Source organism: Lissotriton helveticus, chromosome 5_1 (genome assembly GCF_964261635.1).
Source record: "Lissotriton helveticus chromosome 5_1, aLisHel1.1, whole genome shotgun sequence".
In the NCBI taxonomy this organism is placed as follows: Eukaryota; Metazoa; Chordata; class Amphibia; order Caudata; family Salamandridae; genus Lissotriton; species Lissotriton helveticus.
The window spans coordinates 868820792-868846537 of record NC_136065.1 but is presented as its reverse complement, the minus strand read 5'-3'; the positions used below and the strand labels follow the sequence as shown (position 1 = coordinate 868846537).

Sequence of the window (25746 nt, the reverse complement as noted above, 5' to 3'; positions counted from 1 at the left end):
AAACATCACGTGCATAAAGCACAGATATGACAATACTGATGACCTAAAAAAAAGGATTAATACATAGCCCATCAAGGCTAAATGACCATAAATAATACTTAAAAACACTTTGTAAAATCAATACATAAAAGTATTAAACACACTGTCTGATTTATCATGTTATGCGTTTAGAGCAGCATATAAGTGCAGAGCACTCCTCAGAAAAGACACAACCACAGTTATAATAGCACGATCCATCAGCAATTGATGATGGAGAAAAGCTTATTGATAAAAGCCCCTATATCTTCAAATGGGCAGCAAATATCTTCTTCAGGGGAGCTATACACTTTACAAAATAAAATTAGATGTTCCAGAGTCTGTAATGAGTTGCACCCCAAGGGCACTTTAGTATGGAGTTAGGGTAAAATTGGCAAGAGGGGAAGCAGAGACTATATCTCATCGCTCCAACCCAGAATTTAGAGAGCAAGGATCTCGCCCACGGATTTCTAACTTGAATGAGATAGGGCTCAAGGCCATCTCTAGTTTGGATAATCTTACAAGCTCTCATAATTGATTTCTTCAGGACCACAGTTTCCCTTCTTTCCTGAGCCTGTTTTAATAATAACTCTTAATTCTTCCTCCCATTGATTTTAACCTCTTCCATGCGTCGGACGGGCCCCGGCCATCCATCGTCACAGTGGGTGTGTGCGTCGGACAGCGGCCGCATGCGTGGAATTCTCCCGCACAGCGAGGAAATATGTGCCACATTGAAGTGGTTAACAATATGCTGGAGAGCATGATACAATTCTGGGTGTCCCAACATTTTTGCTGACTTTTCATTGTAAGCCAACAACTGGATTTTATATCCATGGTTGCAGTAGGGGTTTGATGAATCTGTTTGTCAAATTTATGGCTGAGATTGATCTAGACACTAATATTGCTAATACCCATATTATGGTATGTGGTAGACGAGCTTCTAAAATAAGACCCCTTACTATCAAACTTTTTACTCAGCTGGGAAATTTTAGGTGCCATTTCATTGAAACATCATTTAGTAAAATGTGTTTATGCATGCTAGTATTTCCCAAAAATATACATAATTGAAAATCAGTATAACCAATTTAAACAAAATTATTGGAAACACGAAAATAAAGGTAATGGATATGACATTGGTGATCAGCCTTTTGTTTTGTGAACGAGTGTCTTGTTTTAGCATGGTTTTTGTAAATCTTTATTTTTTGGGGAGCTGCTGGGCCCCTTATTATAACAATCATTGGCAAAAGCAAAAATATTTTTGGTCTTAAACAGTGCCACAATAGTTTCCAGCACTGAACAAAACTATTTTGGGTGCCAATATGCTCCTCGTGAAAGAGCAGAATGCTGTCACTCACAGCGAAGTCAGCAGGTAGCTAGAGAGGGATAGAATTTTAATAAAAACAAAAGATCTTGGTTAATGCCAAACCTAAATATGTCAAGACTGATTTGCATATGGCCATGTCTGAACTGGGGTGGCTTGTTGAGCAAAATAATGATGGATTAAACCCAGATCTGTGACTGGGGTGGGTGAATGTTTTGCCATTGTGCAACATTCCGTCCATCATCTTGTGTGTTTTGCTGTTCACCCTATGTGGGAAGGGTATGCCCAGACGTGGGTCCCTTGCTCACTAAGCCACTGGAGTCAAGCTATCCTGCCTGAAGACGGCTGATAGCCAGAAACCGGTCCTAGGATGCTTGATTCCGGTCCAGGAATGACATGGCTTGGCAGTTCGGGCTGGACTGTTCCCATGAGGCACAGGGTCAAGACTGATTTGCATATGGCCATGTCTGAATTGGGGTGGCTTGGTGAGCAAAATAACGATGGATTAAACCCAGATCTGTGACTGGCGGTGAATGTTTTGCCATTGTGCAACATTCCGTCCATCTTGTGTGTTTTGCAAACCTAAATAGGAGCCTGATTCTTAAAGAAAGTCTTAAAAGTGCACCCTTGGTATATCCTTGCATTAGTGCAGATTAACGGCTTTCATGAATTCACAAGAATTTGCAGGAGAAGGTCAGGAAATAATACTCCTAGAAAATATCTGTGAATTGCGTTTTAGCATGAGCAAATATACATGTGTAGGTTTGCTCATGTGAAAATCTGTTGAGCAGTAACAAGTTCACTTTCCCACCAACCACTTGTTTTCCCAACCCTGGAAGAAGTTTTACTTCTTCCCTTGTCAGGAGGAAATTTCCAATCTCTATATGGAAAAATATTAGGGACGAACTGATGCAAACTCATAAAACGTGCAAGTTAGTAGGTTTGCACAGACTCAGAAGGGCATTCTGAAGATGGGGAACTATTGCTTACAGCTACGCCCAGCAGTATGTAGATCTATCAAAAGGTGGTAAAATAGGGGAATTGCTAGTATTCAAAGCCTACTATGGTATGAGCGCTGGCATAATCCGAGAAGCTATTATCAGAGCTCTTATATAATGAGATTGCAGCCATAATTTGTTGTCACACTACATGCCACCAAAGTGACAAGTGTTTTTTTATACAGGACCAGTAGATTTATGAAGCCAACTGTACCATGGACAAGGGGAGAGGGGTTGGCCTAACGGCTAAGGCGCTCGACCTCGGACGTGGGGATCTGGGTTCGAGTCTCGGTAACGACGCCAAAAACCCCCTGTGATTCTGGGCAAATCACTTAAGCTCCCCGTGCCTAAAAAATGAAAGTGTGTCCTCATGTAACGTAACTGGTGATATGTAAAGCGCTCTGATAACTGATTCGGTTCGGTTCTAGTTCGCGCTATATAAAACTCCGCGGGAAAAAAAAAAAGTAGATATTTTTATTTAATTCCACAGCCCTGTGAAGTGCATTTAACTCATTTGCTTCCCTCCTGCGAATTTGTAATTCTTTATATGATTTTCAAAAAGTCTAATTTGCAGGTCTTGCTTTTGAAAATTAACCCTGGAACTATAGATGAGTAGAATAATTTTTTAGATCTCGCCTACGAAATTGCATGTGTTGTTATAAGCGAGATGTAATGTTTTCTAACAGTGGAATTCAAGGCCGCCATTGTGTACCATTGGTTGGCTTCATTGTCCCTCCCATTTCATGACTTACTTACTTACTCGTACATTCCCTAAGAGTATTTACTTTTTTCATGCAACATATTTCTCCAGTTTAGTGTGTACTGTGAAAAAGTCACTGCTATAAATCTGTGTGAGTTCAGGCTGTTTATAGCGTGCCGCAATTGCAAGCTCTGGAATTTCAGCCAAAGGCAATGCACATTTCTCACAGTGCCTCTCAGGACGTCATGAAGGGGTTCTGAATTCGTTCACCCAATCCTTGGCCTCTCTACAGTGAGCAGTGGTCAATCAAGTCTGCCAAATGTAATTGTGATTCTATATGAAAGTGTGTGAAGAAGGTGCACATCTTTCAAAATATTGACAAGGTGAAAGTTAACGGAAATGCAGTGCTTACAGGTGTGTGTGTTGGTAGTGAAAGGGAGATGAAATATTTACGTGCAGGAGAGAGAAAAAAAAGGGTGTTAAAGAGAAGAGAGGAGGTGTGAGATATGTAAATGAAGTGTTTGACAATGAAATGAGAATAATAACTTGTGTCTAATTGAGATACTGCAGAAGAGAATGGTGTGAAGAAAATTGGAATGCCAATTTTTTTTTACCTAGTTATGTTGAAGGGTGCAGTGGCATGTGTGGCCAAAATTGGTGCCATGGGACCTCTTTTGGCCACATATAGTACTTGTTAGATCTGGTACCATTGACGTGAGTCTCCATTCCATTCTCCGCTATTGTCTCCTTGTTTTTGCTGGTTAGATACATTGGGCATTGTGCCACTGCTATTCAGAATGGATTAGTGACTCCATGATTGGCTTATTTGATTTACTTGTCAGATCCTAGTACAGTGCACCATTTGTGCCCAGGGCATGTACATCAAATGCAGCTAGTGGGCTTGCAGCACTGATTGTGCCACCCACTTAATCAGCTTGTAAAGTGTGTCTCAGGCCTGCCATTGCAGAACCTGTGTGCAGTCTAGTACTGCCATGTTGACTTGGTAAGTGCACCTACTTACCAGTCCCTAAACCTTCCCTTTTCTACATGTTAGCTACCCCTAAGGTAGGCCCTAGGGCAGGGTGCATTGTATGTGAAAGGTAGGACATGCCCTGATCTGTGTAGCATGTCCTGATAGTGAATTACAGCCAATTTCGTTTTTCACTATTGCAAGGCTACCTGTCCCCATAGACCAGAATGGACAACTTGATTATAACATCCTATAATCCTAACTGACCCAGGGAACATGGTAGAAAAACGATTTTATTATGCCTGAACTCCGAATGGTAAAATACATCTTTTAGTGAAGTTGGTTTTAACATTCTGTGTTTGAAAATACCACTTTTAAAAAGTAGGTATTTTCTTAACTAAACCATCCAGCCTGCCTGTGCTAGGTTGTGTACTGCCTGTCTGGTTTGTGAGTGATGGGGACTGAGGGGGGCTCCAGGAGGCAGGGTGAGTCCGCACTAGGCTGAATAGACCTTTCTGCAATAGGAGTGGTGGGAAGAGTAGCATCTGGGCCTGAATAGGGCTGTGCTTGCCTTCCACAATGCTGGCTCCACCTCCTGTGGTGCGTTTGATGACCCTGGCCCACACTGACAAAGGAAGAATTTGTGCACTGGCAGAATGCACCCAGAACTGGTTTGGACTGGGTAGAGGCACCCTCTGACCTCGGAGGACAAAGGATTTACTAGTCTAAATATTGGGGCCCAGACCTCAAGACTTTAGATCACTTCAGGACATCAAGACGGACCTTTTGCCAAGGAGAAGAACCAGGAGTTGGACTGCCCCTGTGCCAATGTGTTACTTTCCTGGGTTGGCCTGCAGGGGTTTCTTTATTGCCAAGGAAAAGGAGAAATACTTTTATTGAAACTTTCATCAACTTGAAGAAGATTCTCCAAGGGCATGAACTGTGCTTGCCTCTTGCTAAAGTCTCAGGAATACAAGACTTCACCATCAGCTCCCCCCTGAATTTCCTTGCTGGGAATTTTGTCTGCAGAAGCCTGGCTGTTGTTGGGAGCTGGAAGCACGACTCAACGAGATGAAGCGTGTCGCATCCTCAGCTGTTGCAGTCACATCATCGGAGAAGCGTGTAGCTACCACAAGGGTCGATGTCGCATCACCGGAGAAGCGTGTTGTAGCTCAGAAGTTCTAGAGTCGCCTTCACGTCGTAGCATCGCATAAAAAAACGCCATCTTGTCGCATCACATCGAATCTTCGCATCGTATCGACTCGCCATCTTGTCGCATCGCAACCGGACGCACCACAAGATCGTCACATCACCTCCTCTCCGGTAAGAAACAGACGCATCGCCTACTTTGTGCAAGCACTGAGGAACAGACTCATCGCCTCCCCCGAAGCAAGGAACCAATGCATCGTTCTCCCTGCAACCCTTTTGTTTATCTTGCGTTGCGCATCCTAAAGTACTTTGTTAGAAACGTGTCACATTTACCATCTAAAGTTAACTGAGTTATTTCTACCATCTTAGTCATTTTCTTAATTCTGTATTGTGGATTTTTGTCGTTTGGGTCTTGTGTTAAGTCTATATAAAAATACTTATTTTTTATAAAACTTGTGTTGTGTCCATCTGTGTTTTCACTGTATTACTGTATGTGTTCACAAATGCTTTACACACTGCCTCTGAGATAAGCCTTCCTGCTCATGCCAAGCTACCACATGGTTGAGCAGGGATTATTGTAGGAGTGTAGCCCCCTTACTCTGACTAGAAGCAAGGGTCCCTATTTGGACAAAGGTGCAAACCATTGCCAACTAGAGACCTCCAGTTCTAACAGTACTACACCCTGCAACATGGCTAGGTAAAACAAGCATTTACAATGCAACGGTTTCGCCTTAGGAGAAGTTAGAGCTATTGGCATTGCAAATGACAAAATTTGTATTTATGTGTTGGTTTTGAAAACAGATAAATAAATGGCATTGTCATTTACATTGCCAATAGCTTAATCTCTCGCAAATGTGAGAACTATTGTACCCTACGGACGAGCTCAGCAGACAGCAATTACTACCACCCAGACACACACCCAGAGCCACACACACACACCCAGAGCTAGCCACACACACCCAGAGCCAGCCACACACACAGTTTGCATTTTAAATGTTTTTAGTAAATAGCGAAAGCAATGCAAAGTCCGCGCAATGAATTTTGTTGTAAAGAAACGTCGAGCATAGATTAGTTTCAAATTCCTAAAATCACTGGCACATGTAAAATGATTTATCAGCAAGCTCGCATGTCCTTCACATCTAGCATTGGTTCAACAACCGATTTTCATATGTTTACCCTGGTGCAATAAAAACCTTTTTGTAATCAGGCAAAATGTGTTTTCTTATGTATTAATCCAGCAGCAGGATGCGATAAAATAGCACGGCCCTTAAATTGCGTAAGAGCAAAGTAGGACGCCCTCATGTGTGAGATCAGCTCACTGCAGAATAAAAGAGCTTAATCAAATAGCCAAATCAATTTGAATATGTAACAAAATGCTGTGAAAAAAACAGTGTGCTCAGAGAGCCAGTAAAAAAATTTGCATTTTGAGCGTGTCTGATATTAAGCTAAAACAAGTCAAAAGTGCAAATGTGCCATGTTAAAGTAAGCCTGACAAACAAAACAAACTCAAAACATAAAACAAACGAGCCTAGAAGCTAAAAGCAAAATGATGTTATAAATGAGCAACAGAGCAAATGTGCAAAGTGGTCTAGAAAGTGTCCAAGAGGAAAATATGATGAATGCACCCAAATGAAGTGGCCTAGCAAAAAGAGGCCCGAATAAACTCAAGTGAATTAATTAAGTGACAGACAATAAACTCGAATCCATTTATACTATTTTGAACAATACATGTTATACAGACAAATTGGGACTTGTTTTAATACATTACAGATATAGGAAAAGAGATGTTACACAAAAACAAAAACTTTTCTCATGCTTTCCCTCATGGCACTTATATTGTTAAAATACAAATACACTATATATAACATGTTGCAAGCATTCATTAGTTATGTCATTTTTTCACCAGAAGTAAACTTACAACTTTCAAATACATTGCATAAATTCATATTTTTGCCCAGCGTACTTCCTGCATGTACCATACTAACAGAAGCCTCACACAATAGACAATGAAAGCATTTACTTCTGCCAAACACACTGCAAGATTTGCCCTTGAAAAATAACATCTTGTTAGCGAAGGAAAAGATACAATAGAGCAGCAACGTCCAGCAGATAAAAATGAATACACAATGTGTTTCTATTTTAGAGAGAAATACATGTGTGCACGTTTATTTGTCGAGCACGTTTTAAGGGCCTGCACTTTTGACAACATGAATATGTCTAATATATTTTTAATTAATGTATTAGCTTTCTCACAAAGGATGTTCAGCTGTATGGGGTTTGAAGCAGTTATATGTACAATCTGTTGTGTGTGCAATACAGATGTGATGTCTATTGGAAGTCATTACGTGTGCTGAAGGGCAAGTAGCTTTTTCTGTCCATTTTATGACATGTTGTTTTACACTGAAAAAGTGACTATCAGTGAAGGCAATTCCAGGCAAACGTCATGGACCTGTTGGAACTGTACTACTAGAAACCATGCAACAATCCCATCAGTATCTGGAAATATGTGTGGCTCCGAGGAATTTAAAGTTGCAAACATGGAGATGGTGAGGTTGACACTGGGTAAGGTTATATAGATAGAAACAGGTAGGCAGTTCAGAGGGATTACGTAACACCTGTACAGTGATCTATAAATCATAGGTTTTAAATCCTGACTAAGGCTTCTGTACTTCAGTTTTTCCTGGAGCAACCATATGGATCTTGTAGTAAAACGGAGTCGCTTCTTGGTAGCTGAGTGAGCTAATTGTGTGGATGGGCGTCCATGAAAGAGCATGAATTAGAGCTGTGGGGTTGAAGTTGAGAGCAGTGAGAGGCTCTCAGAATACCCTTCGCTGGGCTATAAAGGGAATCAGATTTCATGCACATCCAGCCCCTGGCCTCTCTCGAGACCAAGTTATTCTTGTATCAGCACAAGCCGCAGATAGAAGAGTAGCCAGCACAACTACTGTAAATGGGTATGTTATAATACGTTTGAAGCTATAGCTGCTGTAGGTAAATACGGCATCAGATTAGGTATCGAAGTTGGAATTTATGGCGCACCGGCTGCGATGTGATTCACACATCCAAGAACGGTACAAATGTAACTCCCACTCACCGACTGTCTTCTGGCGGGCGGGGCTCTCCTCCTCACACGGGAGCCTTGCTCCCTGCAGCACTCCTCCGGCGGTCGCTTTGGGGCCGCGGGCGGGGTTCCTCTCCTCCTGGGCTCTCCTAGATGCAGCAGGGCTCCCTCGCATCACGGGAGCCCTGCAAACCGGCCGCCATGCTTCTTCTTTCTTCCCCCCGGGCTGCGGGGGCGGGCACTTCCGGCCGGCCGCGCTGGGATTGGCCGGCCGGCCGGCCAACCACTTCCGGGTCGCTGCGGGCAGCGCAGCGGCCCTTCTCCTTAGGTAGGCAGGCGGGGGCGGATTTTTACGGGCAAATGCCGGGTGTAACCACAAACGGTCCAGATGCCGGGTGGGCGAGGGGGGGCGTGAACGGCAAGGCACGCCCATGGACTTCCAGTGTGACACGGACAGCGGGAGGGGGTGGGAACGGGCACAAGGACAGGTGGAAGGGGGGGCAGGAAGGCTAGAAAAACAAAGCACTGACCTGTACTTCGTAAAAAATAAAAAACGAAACTCCGCCCACCGCTGCATTACTACACAGAGGGAACGCCCAGGGAAAAAATCGCGGGAACGCCCCCGAATCTGGTCCGGCCTTGACGGACAGATCTCTGTTCCAATGGCTAGCCTCCATTTATGGAGCTAGCCAATGAAACAGAGGGCGTATTCCAAGAGTCCCTTACTGAAGACTACAGATTTCTCTGGAGGCGGAGCTAAGAGCTCCGCCCTCCAGCGAAACCTAAACTCTGGAAGCGGAGCTAAGAGCTCCGCCCTCCAGCGAAACCTAAAAAAGCCATTTATAATGCCAATAACTCTAACAAATGTAAGACCTATTGCATTTGCAATGCTTACTTTACACGTTGCACAGCAGTGCTGGCTGATGTGCAATATGGCTTTTAGGGAAAAGAAAGTGCTATGCTGTGTCATAGTGCTCTCTTCCCTAAAGCAGCTGTGCACATGTAAAAACCATTGACAATCAATAGATGTGACATAGGCAATACCTATTATTGGTTTTGCCAACATTCTCTTTTTTTGTACTAATACCACTGTTTGTGTATGACTCTAAGTCCCTAAGTGGAAAAAGCCTTTCTGTAAATTGAGATGGGCCACGTGAACGATTCTATCAAACAAGGGGCAACCTCATCCCAACGATTTTCACCATTTAAGTCAATACTAACACCTCTAGAGAACTTCCGGCCCCCACCCTTGTGCGAAATGAAAATAACTGCTATTACAAGTGAAAAACCTAATAATCACAGAACACACCCGCAGCACAACCTAAACACAGTAGATAGAAATGCAAAATAGGGGCCTAATGGGCAGAGCTGCCGACTTAGCAACTGAGGAGGCAGGCGTTGGTTCAACATCCTGTGATTCTGCAAATCACTTAATCTCCCTGTGTCTACCAAAAATATTAATGTGTCCTTGTGTACCTTAGCTGGTGCTCATGTAAAGTGCTCCAATACATTCATGTTGTTTTCACGCAAAATCAACCAGAAAAGAAAAATTGTATATAACACAAGCAAGCAACCAGTAAAAGAGAATACTAAAATTGTTTGTATACAACACACGCACGTTCACATTATTTTACAATGGTACAGCTGCCTACAGTATGACTGATTATGTTTCCGAGGCTCAGATTAAATGCTACATAGACTGGCAATAATAACTCTTATGGTTCCCACTGTTTGCACTGTCCAAAAATAACTGGTGTCCTTCTTAATTGCCCGTAACAGAGTGTTTTACCTTTACAGTTGTCTGCTGTTTGAATAGCGTAAAATGTGCCATCCCAGTACAGTGCCATTTTTCCAGTTTCGCTGTAATCTACACACAGTTTTTCATTACACTTATGTTTTTCTGGGACACGTTCTTGATGGGCTCTGATTCCGTGCGTAAGAGGCGGTGGCATTTGTCATTGGAACCTGTCTCCCCGCTTCTCATATGTCCTTTTGTTTGCTTTAATGACTATAAATAAAAATATTGCATTAAGTGCCTAATAGTGCAGTCGTGGCCCTAAACAGATGCCAAAACTAAAGATGATAATACAGCAACATGTGGCTTGCATTCAAGGCTTTTAATGGCTTTGAATGAATAAATTGAGACACGTCAGTATGTTAATGCGCAGTACTTGACCGCTAGGAGCGGTGTGTGGTACTGCAGCCAGAGATCGCCTAGCGCTTTATTGCAATCCATGCGTGTGTCTGGTTCCACGAACTAGATAGAGGTGGCTAGCCAGCAAATTAATAGGGAGAGCTGAGCCAATTGTTTGGCCCACCTCTAAGGGCTCATGCTCCAGTCATGTCATGTAAACCTTGCAACAGGTATCATGTAAACATAGGTTCAGACTTGTTGGAGCTTTCACTTAAGTACACTGGACTGTTATCAGTGGATTGAGTGGCAATTATGATAAGGGAGTGGGTGTGGCTTAACGGCTAGGGCAGGTGACTGCAAAGCTGGGGAACCAGGTTCGAATGTGACGGGAGGCCCAAACATCTTGTGATTCTGAGCTAATCACTTCATCTATCCACGCCTAAAAATGAATGTGTCCATCTGTTATGAAAATTGTGCTCATTTAAAGCGCTCTCATATATTTAAGTCAAGTTCATGCTATTTAAAACTACAACAAAAAGGTGTGTTTTTAAAGCTGGACTTGTAAACAACCTGTTTGTCCTGATGATGCCATTAGCGAACCAAATCTGGTGTCTTGTTCCCCTATATTTGCCCGACAGCGTTAATAAAGGTGGTGCAACATTTTAGTCTGTTAAACTACGTAGAATTTTTTTTCTATGGTGCACACCCTGAATTCTACGGGATACTAATCTCAGCTCTGGCAATAAATTGACTGACTTCTCAAGTGCTTCAGTCACTCACTACTCCAAAGACAAGACCGACTGAAAAGCTAGATAAACACGCTAATAGGACATCAAGCTCCCTGTATGGAAAGTTGTGGCTCCGCAGTACAATACCGCCTCTCTGTTCCAAAGTACTGTGCCTCCCTCTGCCCCCTCCTCGCGGGCTTTGCTTCTTCCATGCCGTGATGAATCAAAAATTTGCTAGCATTCGCGACAAGAATTTTCAATTCTATTAAGGACACGGAGGCGAGGATTATGCTTCTCAATCTTTACTGCATAAAACACAGCAGCCAATGAAAATGTATATTTTCAGCAAACATTAACACAAAAACTTCATTACCCATGAACACCCATGAGTATAGGCACGCCCCCACAGTCCATAAGAACCCCTTGCGTGCTCCCATCATCCTCTTTCTTTGAGGCGAAACAAGTCCAACAAAACTTGAACATTCACAATCCTCCAACGTGGAAGAACATCTTCAGGCGGAACATCCTGACCTCCGGAGTCGATTAATCCGACTTCTTATCAGATCCTGAAATAAAGGAAATAACACCACCGTAATCCTTGCATAAAAGGGTGGGTAAGCTTAATACATACAGTACATTAAGCCGGGTGGGATAATCCTCGCCTCCGTGTCCTTAATAGAATTGAAAATTCTTGTCGCGAATGCTAGCAAATTTTTGATTCTATTACAGGACCGGAGGCTTCAGATTATGCTAGTTTAACGCTGATTAAATACCACTGAAGTAATATCTCCCACAGGCTTATAATAAAACGTTTTAAACGTTGAATCGGAGGACCAATCTGCACAACGCATGATATCTTGGATACTTGATCCTAAACCATATGATTTAGACGCCATTGCGCCTCTAACTGAATGAGCACCAAAGATGGTTGTATCAACACCAGCTTCCTTCATAATGAACCGAAGCCATCTAGCAATAGTGGCAGCCGCCACTGGTTTAAAAGGCTTCTGAATAGCAATCAACAATTGTGAACAGCCCTGCGGCCGCAAGGCCTTCGTACATTCCTCGTAGGTCTTCAAACATTGGACCACACAAAGTTTTTCATTTTCAGGAAAAGCATTATAAGAGATATGTCTAGACAATGTTTTAGTACGACCTGTAATATGAAAAGAAACCCCTTCCGGGGTAAACACTCTACCTGTTACGTCGAGTGCTCTGACATCCGAAGATCTTCTGCAAGATGATAAACAAAGCAACATGGCCAGTTTAGCCCATAATTGCTTCCTGGATAGGAGAGAATTAACCGGCCATCTGTTGAGCAAGGAAATTACAACTGATACATCCCACAAACCCGTATACTTGGGTTTGGGAGGGTTGGCCACCCTGATGCCTTTCAACAACTTACAAACAACCGGATGCATGCCCACTGGCTTACCGTCCACCTGGGCATGGCCCGCCGAAATGGCTGAGCGAAAATTGTTGACCGAACGATATGCTAGGCCTCCTGCCGCTTTCTCCGAGAGAAAATTCAAAATTTGGGGTAACTCTGCCCCCACGGGATCCAGATGTCGCCCCACGCACCAATCCACCCAGTTCTTCCAGGCAGCGGAGTATCGCTTCCTGGTGGAAGGTGCCCAAGCTTGTTTGATAAAGTCAGCAGTCTTGTCCGAAATTCCTGGCATTTGCCATTGCTCCCGGAAAGCCTCCATGCCATCAGGGTTAACCTGCCCTCCAACAGCAACGGGTGCTGTTCCTGACGAGGGCCCTGCAACAACCACTTCAAATCCGGCAGTAGCCGGGGGCGATCGCAGCTCCACTGCAACAGTTTGGGAAACCACGCCTGTGATGTCCACCACGGCGTTACCATGACAATTTCCGCCTTCTGCCGTATCACCTGAGTCATCACTCTGGGGATCAACAGAAAGGGGGGAAAGGCATACTGGATTCCCTTCGACCAATCCTGGAGAAAGGCATCCGTTGCCGCTGCCATCGGATCCGGTCTCCAACTGAAGAACCGGGGAAGTTGATAAGTCAACCTGGAGGCAAACAGGTCCGTCTGAAAAGGACCCCAAATCGCCTGCAACCAGAGAAAGACCTGGGGAACCAGCTTCCAGTCGCTGTAATCCCTCAAGTGCCTGGAATGCCAGTCCGCCACATGGTTGGCCTGACCTGGGATGTATTCTGCTATGACAGATATCTGGTTTTGCAGACAGTAGTGCCAGAACTCCTTGGCTATTTGGACAAGAAGAGACGACCTCGTGCCGCCCAACTTGTTGATATACCTCACTGCGGACACATTGTCCAGACGCAGGAGGATGCAACATGACGTCTGCTTCGGGGATAACGTGCGGACCGCGAACGATCCCGCCAATAGTTCCAAACAATTTATGTGGAGTTCCAGATCCTGTGATGACCATCTGCCGCCTGTGGAAACATCTCCACAGCGCGCGCCCCAGCCCCATCTGCTGGCGTCCGACTCTATTACCACGTCTGGGCGCGACCCGAAGATCGCCCTGCCGTTCCAGGCATCCACGTGGCCTAGCCACCATTGGAGTTCGTGCCGGACCTCGTCCGTAAGCGGGACCGAGTCCGTATATGAGAGACCCTTCTGAAGGTGCCTGATCTTCAGGCGCTGGAGAGCCCTGTAATGTAAAGGACCCGGGAATATCGCCTGAATTGACGACGCCAGGACCCCTACAATCCTGGCCAGGGTTCTGAGCGTGACCAATTGACTGTCCAGTAATTTCCTGATCTCCTTCTTCAGCTCCCTCAACTTCGCTTGTGGAAGATGCAGCTGCGCCGTGAGGGAGTTGATCGTGAACCCCAGAAAATCTATCACCTGAGCCGGGGTCACCACTGACTTCGTTAGATTTATCACAAACCCTAGGCTTTGCAACAAGGAAATAGTCATGGTCAAGTGTTGAAGCAACACCGACCGATCCTGTGCCATGATCAGTATGTCGTCTAGGTAAATGATCATGCGCACCCCCCGTTCTCTGAGGAAGGCTACCACTGGTTTCATGACCTTGGTGAAACACCAGGGAGCCGAGGATAGACCGAAAGGAAGAGCTAAATACTCGTACCACCGGCCGTTCCAATGAAACTGCAGGAATCTGCGGTGCGGGGGAAAAATTGGAATAGAAAGATATGCATCTTTCAGATCTAGACGCACTAACCAATCTCCTTCTTGTAACAAATCCGCTAACATGTGAATACCCTCCATTTTGAAATGGTTGTACACCAGATACTGGTTGAATTCTCTGAGGTTGAGTACAAGCCTGTTGCCACCTCCCTTCTTTTGGACTAGAAAGACATTGCTGGCGAAGCCGCGAGGGCTTCTCTGGCAAATAGCGATCGCGCCCTTCCTCAGCAAGTCTGCCACCTCTGCCTCTATAAAACTGTGATCTAGTTGGGAAAAATGGAGAGGAGGCGGGGAGGACGCTTGCGCAGGAGGAGAATAGAATTCCAGCCTGAACCCCTGAATAGTCTGCAAGACCCAAGCATCCTGCGTCAACACCTGCCATTGCAGCAGACAATGCTGCGTGCGACCCCCCCCAATGGAAGGAAAGACACATCTGTGAGACTCACCGGAACTTTGATGGGCCTTGAAATTCGCCCTGTTGTTTCCCGACTGGAAACGTCCTTTGTTGAAGCCTCTTCGTGACGGATAGAAGGTTCCACCGCGGGTAGAGTCCCACTCACCGCGGCCGCGTCCAAAGTCACCTCTCTGGGAGCCTCTCTGGAACCCTCGGCCTGACGAGCGACCCCCGCCTCGCCCGGCCCTGTTGAAAACACCCTGCGTGAGTGCGCGCTTGATACCGCTCTGGGCTTTATCCAATGCGGTGAAAGTACCGACATATTTGGTGACATCTTTTACAAAACGGTCTCCAAAGAGACATCCCCCAGCCAGGGGACCCGGCTCCGCTTCCGCCAGTTCCGTCAAGTTCCCGTCCATGCGCATAAGCAAGGACTTGCGCCTCTCCGAAGAGACGGCGCAATTGGCATTGCCCAGAAAACAAATGGCGCGCTGAGTCCATTCAGCCAAGATGTCCGGGTCCACCGGTGTCGCCCCTTCCTTGGCCGCCAGGGCCATTTCCAATATCTTTGCCAGGGGCCCAATGACATCAAGTATTTTGTCCTGACAGCCCCGCCAAGCGCGGTCCAACCCTCTTTTAGGGTCTTTTGAAAATTTCTTTAAGAAAGTGAGCATACTTGCGTCAATTTCCGGTGTGTCAGCGACATTGTCCGGAATATCAGGACGCGGGCATTCCGACCGCAGCCGGTTGCGTACCTCCCGTGTGAAACTCTTCCGGAGGTGGTCGTGAATGTAATCTGAGACGTCCGCCGGCGGAACCCAGTCCGAAGACCGAGGGTGAATGATGTCCGAAGGATCGAAGTGGAAGGCCTTAGAGGCCTTGTCCTCCACTGTCTTGGGAGCCGGTCTGGCTTTTTTAGGGGGCGGAGGCTGCTCCTCCGAGGTATCAGTGTCCGTATTGGTATCTGTATTAGTGGTGGTGGTATCCGTGTCCACTACAACCTGACGCTTACTTTTCGCCTTGCCGCCAGAACGTGGCTGAGTAGGGACGTCTTTAACCGGTAGGGAAGCCAAGGACTGCGCATGCGGCCACATTTGGCGCTCCTCAGAAACTGAAGTAGAGGTAGAAGGAACATCGCGCTTCTGCTTCTTGCGCTTGTCATAGCCATGGCGCTTAGCAAAGCCTTCCAACTGTTTTCGAATGGGGCGCAGGGCCACTGCGAGTGCCTGTTGCACAGTCTGTGGGACCTTCGTCTCCATGGCTCTATCAACGGAAGCTTGGACCGAGGCATCCAAAGCTTCGACAATGTTATCTTCTAGGACAGCCTCCTGCTGCCCTTCATTAGTTTCCTCCCCATCTGCCTCTTCCTCCTCAGGGTACTTAACCCAATTCTCCATGGTGTTGAAATGGCAAGGTAACACAAGGGATAAACCCTGGCAGCTCTTGGGGGAGGTGGGGGGGGTCAGCCCACTGCACACAATAGTCAATCAATACACAACTGTACCCAAACCCCCTCAGCAAAGCTGTATTCTGCAAGGCCAGAGACCTAGGTCCTGAAATTATACAGAGCGTGTGCCCACTCTGGACCCTGAAATTATTACAACCAGTATGCTTGGCGATCCAACAAGAGGCAAGCCGGTGTGTGGAACGTGCAAAACGCGCGTTCCTGTCTGCCAAGGAAACACGCCGAGGCGCGCCGCCCAAAACGCTACCAAAACCTACTAGAAAACAGCCCAATTGGTCAGCGTTTTTGGGCGCGCGCGTCGGCCGTGAGCCACCCGGCCTGAACGCAGGGCGTACTAGGGAGCCTCTGCGTGCCCTCAGGCTGCCGGTAACGGGCCCATGTGAAGAGACGCGGCGGCCCCTCGCCGGTCAAAGACTGTTGTTATCGCGCCGAAAATGCACGCGCTCCCCAGCGGAAGCTGCCCCAGCGTCGAGACGGCCCAGTAATGAGTGTACAGCGAGGTGAGTGCAACCCTCGCGTGTACACGATAACATAGAAACCGAAATAACATAGAAATAACACAGAACCAGAAATACACCAACGTCCTCAATTATGAAGCGGACTGAGCCGCAGCATTCAAACAGGCATTAGAAACACCAGAAACGCAATAATCCCTCAAAGCACCCCCCAAACCGACAAGCAGAGTGAGGGGACAGGGAAGGTGCACTTAACTCTGGCTTGTGAGCAGCAAAGAAAGAGGATGATGGGAGCACGCAAGGGGTTCTTATGGACTGTGGGGGCGTGCCTATACTCATGGGTGTTCATGGGCAATGAAGTTTTTGTGTTAATGTTTGCTGAAAATATACATTTTCATTGGCTGCTGTGTTTTATGCAGTAAAGATTGAGAAGCATAATCTGAAGCCTCCGGTCCTGTAATAGAATTCTTCTGAACACAGCAAGCATGGGTGACTGAAAAGAGTCTGTTGGAATGGCGCTTCCACATGCAGTGAAAGAGCGTGAAGCCTCCCAGTGGATTAGTAATTCGGGAAAGAAGCGCAAGACACACTTCTTGAGCATCAATCACGTTTCATGCAAGTTCAGCTATTACAAGAATACGTGCAGGATCCCAGCGCTAGAAAAAATATGCTACAGCCTATAGAACTGTCGTACAAGTAAGTAACTCGCACAGCAACCGATGAAAAGCCAGGAAAGACAGGGGACATATGTAAATCCTTTGCATGCCATAACCCAAAAAAACTAGCCCAATCCCCCTTAAAAGGAAGACCAAACCAAGCAAATATCCTACTAGGAAAAGCCCAAATGACGGTGGAGGTCAAAAACTGCAAACAGCCTAATAAATAAAATACAAACGATGGAGTGGGCGCCATTGTGGGGGAGCAGGGTAAAAAAGGCAGCAGTAACACAACTGTGCCATTAAGAGGAGGTGGGAGGAACAATGCTATATATGAATGTAAGCATCCAGGGTGCTGTAGCTAAACACAGACAAACAGTAACACAGCAGGGAATCAATAAGAATTGTCCCCCAAAGAACAGATGAAGAACCATAGCGGAATGAGACTGTACTTAATCCTACTCTGTGGGAGAAAAAGAAGAGAGAAAGGAGTGGCAAAGAGGCAGGACTGTCCACTAGCAAGCAGGCATTTTTAAAGGACACTGAAATAGAAAAATGAAAAGCAATGGTAAAAAGGGGATGGACTTGATGCACACAGACTGATAACAGCATGTCTTGAAGAGGCTGCTGCGCTGTCTAGCTCAACCTAAATATGAATCACAGCAGTAGCTGTGATCAATATAAAAGATAAAGTCTCCTCACAAAGCATAAGGGAAACAAATCCCTGTTAATAGTAGTTTATGGCAATTTGGGCTACCACAAGAAAGTGCTAAGGGACATGGCAGGGTAGGGGTGCATAGAAACCCTTTCCTCTATAGCTAGGAACACTTACTATGTAGAAAGCACAAAACGTTGCAAAAATAGGTGGTTGTGTCATATGTAGCCAATGAGGGAGTATCTTCCGATGGTCCGTTGTCTTCTCCCTCGATTCCCATGGTAAACCTCGATGTCGACATGTAGTTATTTGAATTTGGCTACAGCATATTACAAACTGCTACGTCTAGAAAGGTTCACATGAGAACCTTTTGTTAGCCTACTCTGTTAGCAGGTCAGCATCCCATTGTGTAAAAATTAGCTGCTCTATGAAATTAAACATTAATATCTGGCATATCCTGGTTAGGTCATGGAATTTCAACCTTCAATTAGCATTTCTTTCTTTAATATACTTGTTCATTATAATCATGTGGCAGAGGAAACCATTTCAAATATGACATCAGATGGTGGAAATAAATACATTTTGCAGCAAACAGTTCAATTCACGAAGATTTCCAGTTCCACAGTTTAGTTGCAAAGTTAAATGATCATTTACAAAAGGCATTTCTTTTATTTTAGGGAGAGGAAAGAATCAAGAAATTGAGGCCTAGCAGTGAAAGAATGACAGAAATGGAAGCTTTCTGCAGAAAAAGCAGCATTTTTACATTTTTTACATTTAATATAAGGATATTTTCTAAACACTATTTTGATATGCATTTTCTAAGTCTCCGATAAAGCTCGTTTCTATATTAATGACGTTAAATTTACGTAAAAAAATACAACTTCCATAATCCCACTCTGGTGATTTTATTAATCATCACATATCTGTTTCTCAAGTGATTAAGTTTCAGAGGTCACAGTTGAGTCTCGTCTTTTTCTATTCAAATCCCTACATTTTAATGAGTTAATGTACTTGTCATTTATAATAGCCCTCAAGCTCAATTCCTTCTCATTCCATTCTTTTCAAACCCTTCCTTTCTCTTGCGAAATATGTATCTTTAACCCAAGAACAGCGAGTAAATAATTATTAGACAAAGCCCCACTATTGCTATTGGCATTAGAATAGCTTTCAATACACCCTTTCTTGCTGTTCATAACCAATTTCCAATTGTGGTAATTCCTTTTCATAAATTTTCAAACAAACTCGGTGTTTCTAATTCACATAATTCAGTTTCTAATCCTGAGGTGTTCTTTGCAAATCCTTCTGTTTCCCTACTCTCGTCTGGTATGTATGTACAGCAAGGAGTTAATTTAAGCATTTTCCCGACTGTCTTTTTCGGTGAGAAAGACGTCTAAGGCAAGTCGGTCTTGTAAAGCCTTTGACCGTATAGCAATTAGTTCTGTATTAATTACATGGAAAGCTCTAGATGTGCTAGTTGCTATTTTGTCGACAACTGTTGATAACATACTAATCTTTTTTGACATTCAAGATGGTGCCTGCAGGTGGTATGACCACTCCAAATTTATTTTCTTGTTTTAATAATCTTTTTATTAGCATTTAGTGCATCAATACAATGCAAGGTGACCGCCTCCAACAATTACAACAGGCAGATAGCTGGATGTGGAAGAAGGGGGAGGGGGGGGGGTAGGAGGTGTGAAGGCATAGCAGACATGTGAGGACAGCTTCATAATGGAGTGCAAATCATGGACTTCGCTATATCAATAACCCTCTAGGGTGCAAATGTTATACATGTAAAGGGCTATGTTAAACAATCTGTCAGGAGAGGGCGCATGAAGCAAGGCAGTACAACATGGCCAACTGTCATGGAGTGCGATGCTATTCTGAACCCCCAGTACTGGTTCTCCGTCCAAATTGTCCATAATGGGTACGGCCAGTTGTGGGTGTTAGTCTGTAAACGTTTAAAGTATGGGAGAATCTCGCAAACTCAGATATGTTAAAAGTTTCTCCCAAATATCTTTGTGTCTGGCTGTTGGGGGCATCATTTCCCAGTAGTTGGTTAGTTGTTTTTACAGTATGTTGCATCGTGCAACCACAGTGTAACCCTAGGAACAGACCTTCTCCCCCAGTGTTTAGCAAGTTGACGTTTAGCCAAAAGTAGGAGCATTCCTGTTAGGCGCCTGTATTCCGTTGGCAAATCTTTAACATAGCCTAGTAGGCTTACTGTTGGCGACTGCGGTATGGGGTGGCCGGTGATCCATTGGAGGGTAGCGGGCACTTCATGCAAAAAAACTCTATTCTACGGCATTCCCCAGCCAGGTGTAGGAAAGAGGCCTGAGGTGTCGAGCATCACTTGCAGCCGCCTCCTCCTTTCAAGCCTGTATAGTGTAGCTGCACGGGTGTATGATATAACCGGTGAAGGAACTTGAAGTATATGAGATGTAGTCTATAGTTTGGTGAGAAAGCGGCAGTTTGTTCACAACAATAAGTCCATTGCCCAGTAGTTATCTGTGTCCATCATCCTTTGAGCATGTGCTTTAGTAGTGCATTTTGTCTTGCATACTAATGTAGAGTCGTGTAACCAGCATGCGGTGTGGGGCATTGATCAGCATGTGTTCCAGGCATGTAGCGCGGGTGGGGGCTTGGGGAAAGTAGCATGTTGTGTGGCATACATCTGATGATATAAAAGTATGTCCAGTGCATTGGGCCATGGAATAACTGTCTGTGTAGGCAGGGGAAGGAATGTGTCATCAGGATATAAGTCAGCGAATGTGAACAGGCTCTGTCCGTGTGCCCTTGACTTTGCGCTCACGTCCTGTAGTGCCGGTGCCATTGGGTTGTGCGCTATGGGGATAGAGGGGGTGTAGATCCCCTGTAGGTTGGCACAATGTCACAGTTCGTCCCACACCCACCAGACGCAGTCCACCGTTGGTAGTCCCTGTGCATGTAGGTTTGTATGCTCGGTGCAATGCAGTGGACAGTGGGACCGGGGAGGTTGTGCATATAGCACCATATCCGGTGCATTGAGACCGCCCTAGTGGAGTGGAATTGTAACAATTTCCCACGCAGTTTTGGGCTTTTTGCCAGCCCATGCTATTGAGATTAGATTTGATCGCAACTGTTGGAAGAAATGTGCAGGGAGTGGTAAGGGAAGATTCAGGAATAGGTATAGAAATTTGGGTAAAACCACAATTTTAGCTATTACCCAGTTTAATAATCATGAACTTACAGCATTTAATGTTCAGTCAATGATGAGGTTTGAAGAAGTTTAAAAAAATGTATTTTCAATTAAGAGATTAACCATTATTTTTGTCCTTTTTTATTCAGTTTAATCAAATCCATTTACAAAAAATAGAGAAAATGTAGTTAGAACAACCATGCAAAATAACAGCGTGTTCCCTATTCTAAACTAAAGGGCCTGACTTTTCCCAGCAAAAGTCCATAAAGAGTTCTTTTAGGTCGAACTCCCCAGAAAGAGTAGTTCTGGAAACTCGGCTGAGTCCCGTAACAGCTGCAATAGGAACCATTAAAACTAGTAGAAGTAATGAATCCTAGCAGTAGCTATGACCAACATAAAAGATAGAAAGTCTTCTCAAAACAAAAGGGAAGCAAAGTAATCACAGTTAGCAGTAGCTTATGGCAATATAGGCTAGCACTACAAAGTGCTAAAGAGACATGGCAGGGTATGGGTGCATAGAATGCCTTAACACTCTAGCTAGGAACGCATACTATATAGGAAGCACAAAACATTTTACAAAAACAGGTGGTTATGTGATCTACTGCCAAGAGGAAAGATCTTCCGATGCTCCATAGTCTTCTCCCTCGATTCCCACGGTAAACGTTCATGTCAACATGTACCTATTTGAATGTGGCTACCGTGTATTACCAAAAGATACACCTAGGAAGGTTCTCATAAGAAACTTTTGCAAACCTACTCCGCTAGCTGTTCAGTGTCCCATTGTGTAAGAATGGAATGTCAGGTATACAACTACGCTGATGACACTCAGATTATCATCCAATTGGATGATAGCCAGAATGCTTTTGTTAGATTGCAAAACATTCTGAGAAGCACTGCTAACTGGATGTCCAGTAACTCCCTAAAAATCAACCCGGACAAAACCGAGGTGTTGCCAATTACTATCGCGGGCAACCCTTGGTGCGATCGTTTCTGGCCTGGGGAGCTGGGCATGCCCCCGGAACCGGCAGAGGTGGTCAAGAGCCTGGGCATCCAGGTGGACAGTAAGCTGTCCATGAAAAAACAAGTCATAGCTGTGGTGGGCAGTTGCATTGGCCTTCTCCGACAACTCAGGAAAGTTTCCTCGCTGCTCTCTTTTTCTACACTAAGGAGTGCGGTTTCTGCAATGATTCTAGCCAGGTTGGACTATGGCAATTCGTTGTACATAGGACTTCCACAGAGTCTTTTAAACAGAATGCAGACGGTTATGAATGATGCCGCTAGGCTCATTTTTAAAAAACCGAGGAACACCAGGGCATCCCCTCTCCTGCGGGAACTTCATTGGTTGCCAGTTAGGCAGAGGTTGATGTTCAAGGGGCTTTGCATTGTCCATAAAGCTCTCTATGGGAGGGCACCCACCTATTTGAAATCACGCTTGGCCCTCTATAAACCCGGGAGGGTGCTCAGATCGGCTGACTCCATCTATCTTGTTCAACCGCGCTGCAGACTGACCACGGTGGGTGGCCGTGCTTTTTCACATACTCTGCCAGCCATGTGGAACAAACTACCGCTGGAACTCCGTAATGAGACAAACTTAATGCCCTTTCGTAAGAAATTAAAAACTGTGCTTTTCCAGCAAGCGTGGGACCGCCGCTAATCGGAATCTGATGCATCCTCTTTATTGTCTAGCTGATCCTAACAAAGCGCTTAGAGACCTCTGGGTTATAGTGCGCTATATAAATCACAATAAATAAATAAATAAAAATGAGTTGCTGTATGAAATGAAACATTAATATCTAGCATGTCCTGGTAATATCATGGAATTTAAACATACAATGATCATTTCTTTAATTAATATACTTGTTCATTATGAGCATGTGTCCGAGGAAACAATCCAAAATATAATGACCTCAGATGGTGTGAGGAAGTAACAAAAACATTTTGCCGCAATCCGCACATTTCACAAAGCTGTCAAGTTCCACAGTTCGTCAAATCATTGTTTACGAAAAGGCATTTGTTTTCTTAAAGGGAGAGGAAAGAATCAAAAAAATGTTGAGGCCTAGCAATGAAAAAATTATAGAAATGGAAGCTTTCTGCAGAAATAACAGCATTTTCATGTTTAATAAAAGCACATTTTCTAACCACTTTTTTTATATGCATTTTTTATGTTAAGGTTAAAGCACGTTTATGTTGTTGGGAGGTTAAATTTACAGGAACATATTTGTCATGTTCTGGGAAGCCTGTGATAATGTTCATCCTGTACTGTTACAATGTAACTGATGATGGTCTGAAGCTTGTTTTCTTAATTTTCAATAAAAAGAATTGAAGAAAAAAAAATGTACATGAACATTTTCAACTTCCCCATCCTTTACCTGTCCATGTTAGTCACTTTGAAAGCACAGCTCCATTGTTGTCCGAATGGAAACTTAATCCTTTCTGCAAAACCCTTGATCACGTTTAAATTGTTTGATTTTTCTTTTCTTCTTTTTTCTCCGCAGTCTATTAAATATGTATTTTATTATTCTATTTGCAGTTCATTCAATGGGAAAACTGATATTAGCAGGAGGAGCAACAATCGGTTTAGGTGCTCTTGGTTATTATGGACTGGGAATGTCAAATGAGATTGGCGCCATTGAGAAAGCTGTGTAAGTGCACTATTCAAAAATATTTTTTTATATACCTGACTTGAGATCAAGTTCCTGAAGTCCTGTACTTTGGGGTTTTCTCAGCTTCCTCTTAATTTACCCAAATAAATTCTTCTCTGATATTTGTAGCTTGTCAATCGTTGAAGTAACCTTCATTTTCATATGCTCAACTTTTAGTAATAATGTTACCTACATTGAACCAATATTTGTTTAAACTTTTCACCAGATAATAATGCGGGTGGCTTTGAGAAGCTTTTCCTTTTCTGCTGTTATTTATTTGCTGAAAATGCTGAAATTCCCTTTTCAAGCTATATATGTCTGACGTATTCTCTTTATTAACTGCTAGAATTGAACATGTTGATAATAAATGTTTGACGTGTTCTGTTTATGAACTGACAGACATCTTGTTCGTTGTGGTGGTGGAAATGAAGAATGGAATGGCACATAATATATAAGATTAATATGTGATGTACTTTAAAATAAGATTTTATTGATTTACAGGAAACTTAGAGTTGTTTGTAATTACCATAATTCTTTAGATTGTTGGAGGCGGAGCTAGTTCGCGCCTAAGGTGGGCGCTTGAGCCGAGTGCTCCGTAGATCTACCACACTATCCGCATAATATCCTGCAGCCGCCGTATCCTGATTGTGCCGTAACTGAGCTGGTGACTTCCTGAGCACCCCCGTAACCCCTGACCGAAAGAGCGAGCCTCCTACCTGGCCCCGACGCTGAGATCGCAGACTGGTGCGAGGGCCAACGGAGCTCCTGAGTGAGGCGCGGGAGAGTGGAGGTCTCCCTTCCCCCTGCGGCCTTGAGGGCGGTGACGGCTTGGGCTGGCGGTGCGGGGGCGGTTGCGCTTCTATGGTCCCCGGCGCTGATGCCCTGACGGGGACGCGCTTTGCCGCCCCCCCCCCCCCGAAAACACGAGAGCCGACACACGGGGACTGCATCGTGTGCAGCATAGTGTGCAGCGTGCGTGGAGGACCTGGACTTAGGAGCTCGGGATAGGTTGCCTGGTGCTGGTGGAAAGTTGCGGCAGTGGGCACCTGGAGGGCCGGCACCTGGAGGGCCCGGTGACTGAGGGCGCCCCGGTCTCTCCCCTAAACACGTAACGCTGGGCCTGCTTGAGGGGGAGGGCGGCCCTGATGCTGAGGGACGCTCCGGAGCGGTCGCGCACCACGGAGACAGGACTAAGAGTCATAGACTGGGGGGGCCCTGGAGATCACAGACTCTGAAAGTGGGTTAACGAGCGCTGGCTGGATTGCTGGAGTCGTGTGCTGGTTGCTGCAAGAGGAGCGACGGGGCCTGGAACCTATCTGCGTGGCCTGAATTGATCCCTGATTGGCTGGGGACTGGGGGCCTGGATGTTTCCACTGAAGCGCTGCTAGATGTGGGGATGCTGACTCGCAAGCTGTGCAGGGAGCTGGCTGTAATGAGTGGCAGTGCACTGCAGAAGCCCTGAGCATTCCCCTATTGGAACGCCACCATAGGTGACCTCCCATTACCTGCGAACACTGGTTCTCTCCCTGGCCTGAACTGGGAGATACACAGAGGCGCTCTGTGTTGGGAAACGTCGTTTACAATGCGGTTGTTACATCGCAATGCCATTACATTGTGGTTTTTAGAACGCATGTCGTTACAACGACTTGCGCTTGATGGCGCTCTAGGACAAGGAGTAGTATAATTTACTATCCAACACCTTCCCTACTGTATGTAGACTGGAGTTGGAATAGTAAATTCCATTACTCCTAAGCCCAGTGCCCTAAAAACGCAAGTCGTTGTAACGACTTGCGTTGTAAAAACCGCGATGTATTGGCATGCGATGTATTAGCATGCGTTATGTCATACAACCCTCTGTGTTCCCCATCCAATGGGGGGGCATACAAGTAATAGTGGTTGGAGACTCAGAGTGTAGACCGTCTTTTGACACCAGAGCCGTGGGGGTCACGGTGAGGAGGACAGCACTGAACTCCATACATTATGGTCCTGGCCTGCCGAACAGATAATGTTCACGCGGTAAGGGGCCGCCATTTTTACGTGACGCCTGCCTGCCTGCTTGGTACTCCTCGATCCTCGTGAAGATGGG

At 45.1% G+C, this 25746-nt stretch overlaps 1 protein-coding gene across 2 annotated transcripts in view; it reads left to right on the top strand.

Moving 5' to 3' along the window:
* Positions 1 to 25746, top strand: part of GHITM (growth hormone inducible transmembrane protein) — a 296117-nt gene that overhangs the window by 52860 nt on the left and 217511 nt on the right. For both annotated transcript variants that reach the window (XM_078643354.1, XM_078643353.1), the window contains exon 4: positions 23549 to 23660. In XM_078643354.1, the coding sequence (XP_078499480.1) occupies positions 23549 to 23660 (112 nt within the window). The remainder of the gene's footprint in view (positions 1 to 23548; positions 23661 to 25746) is intronic.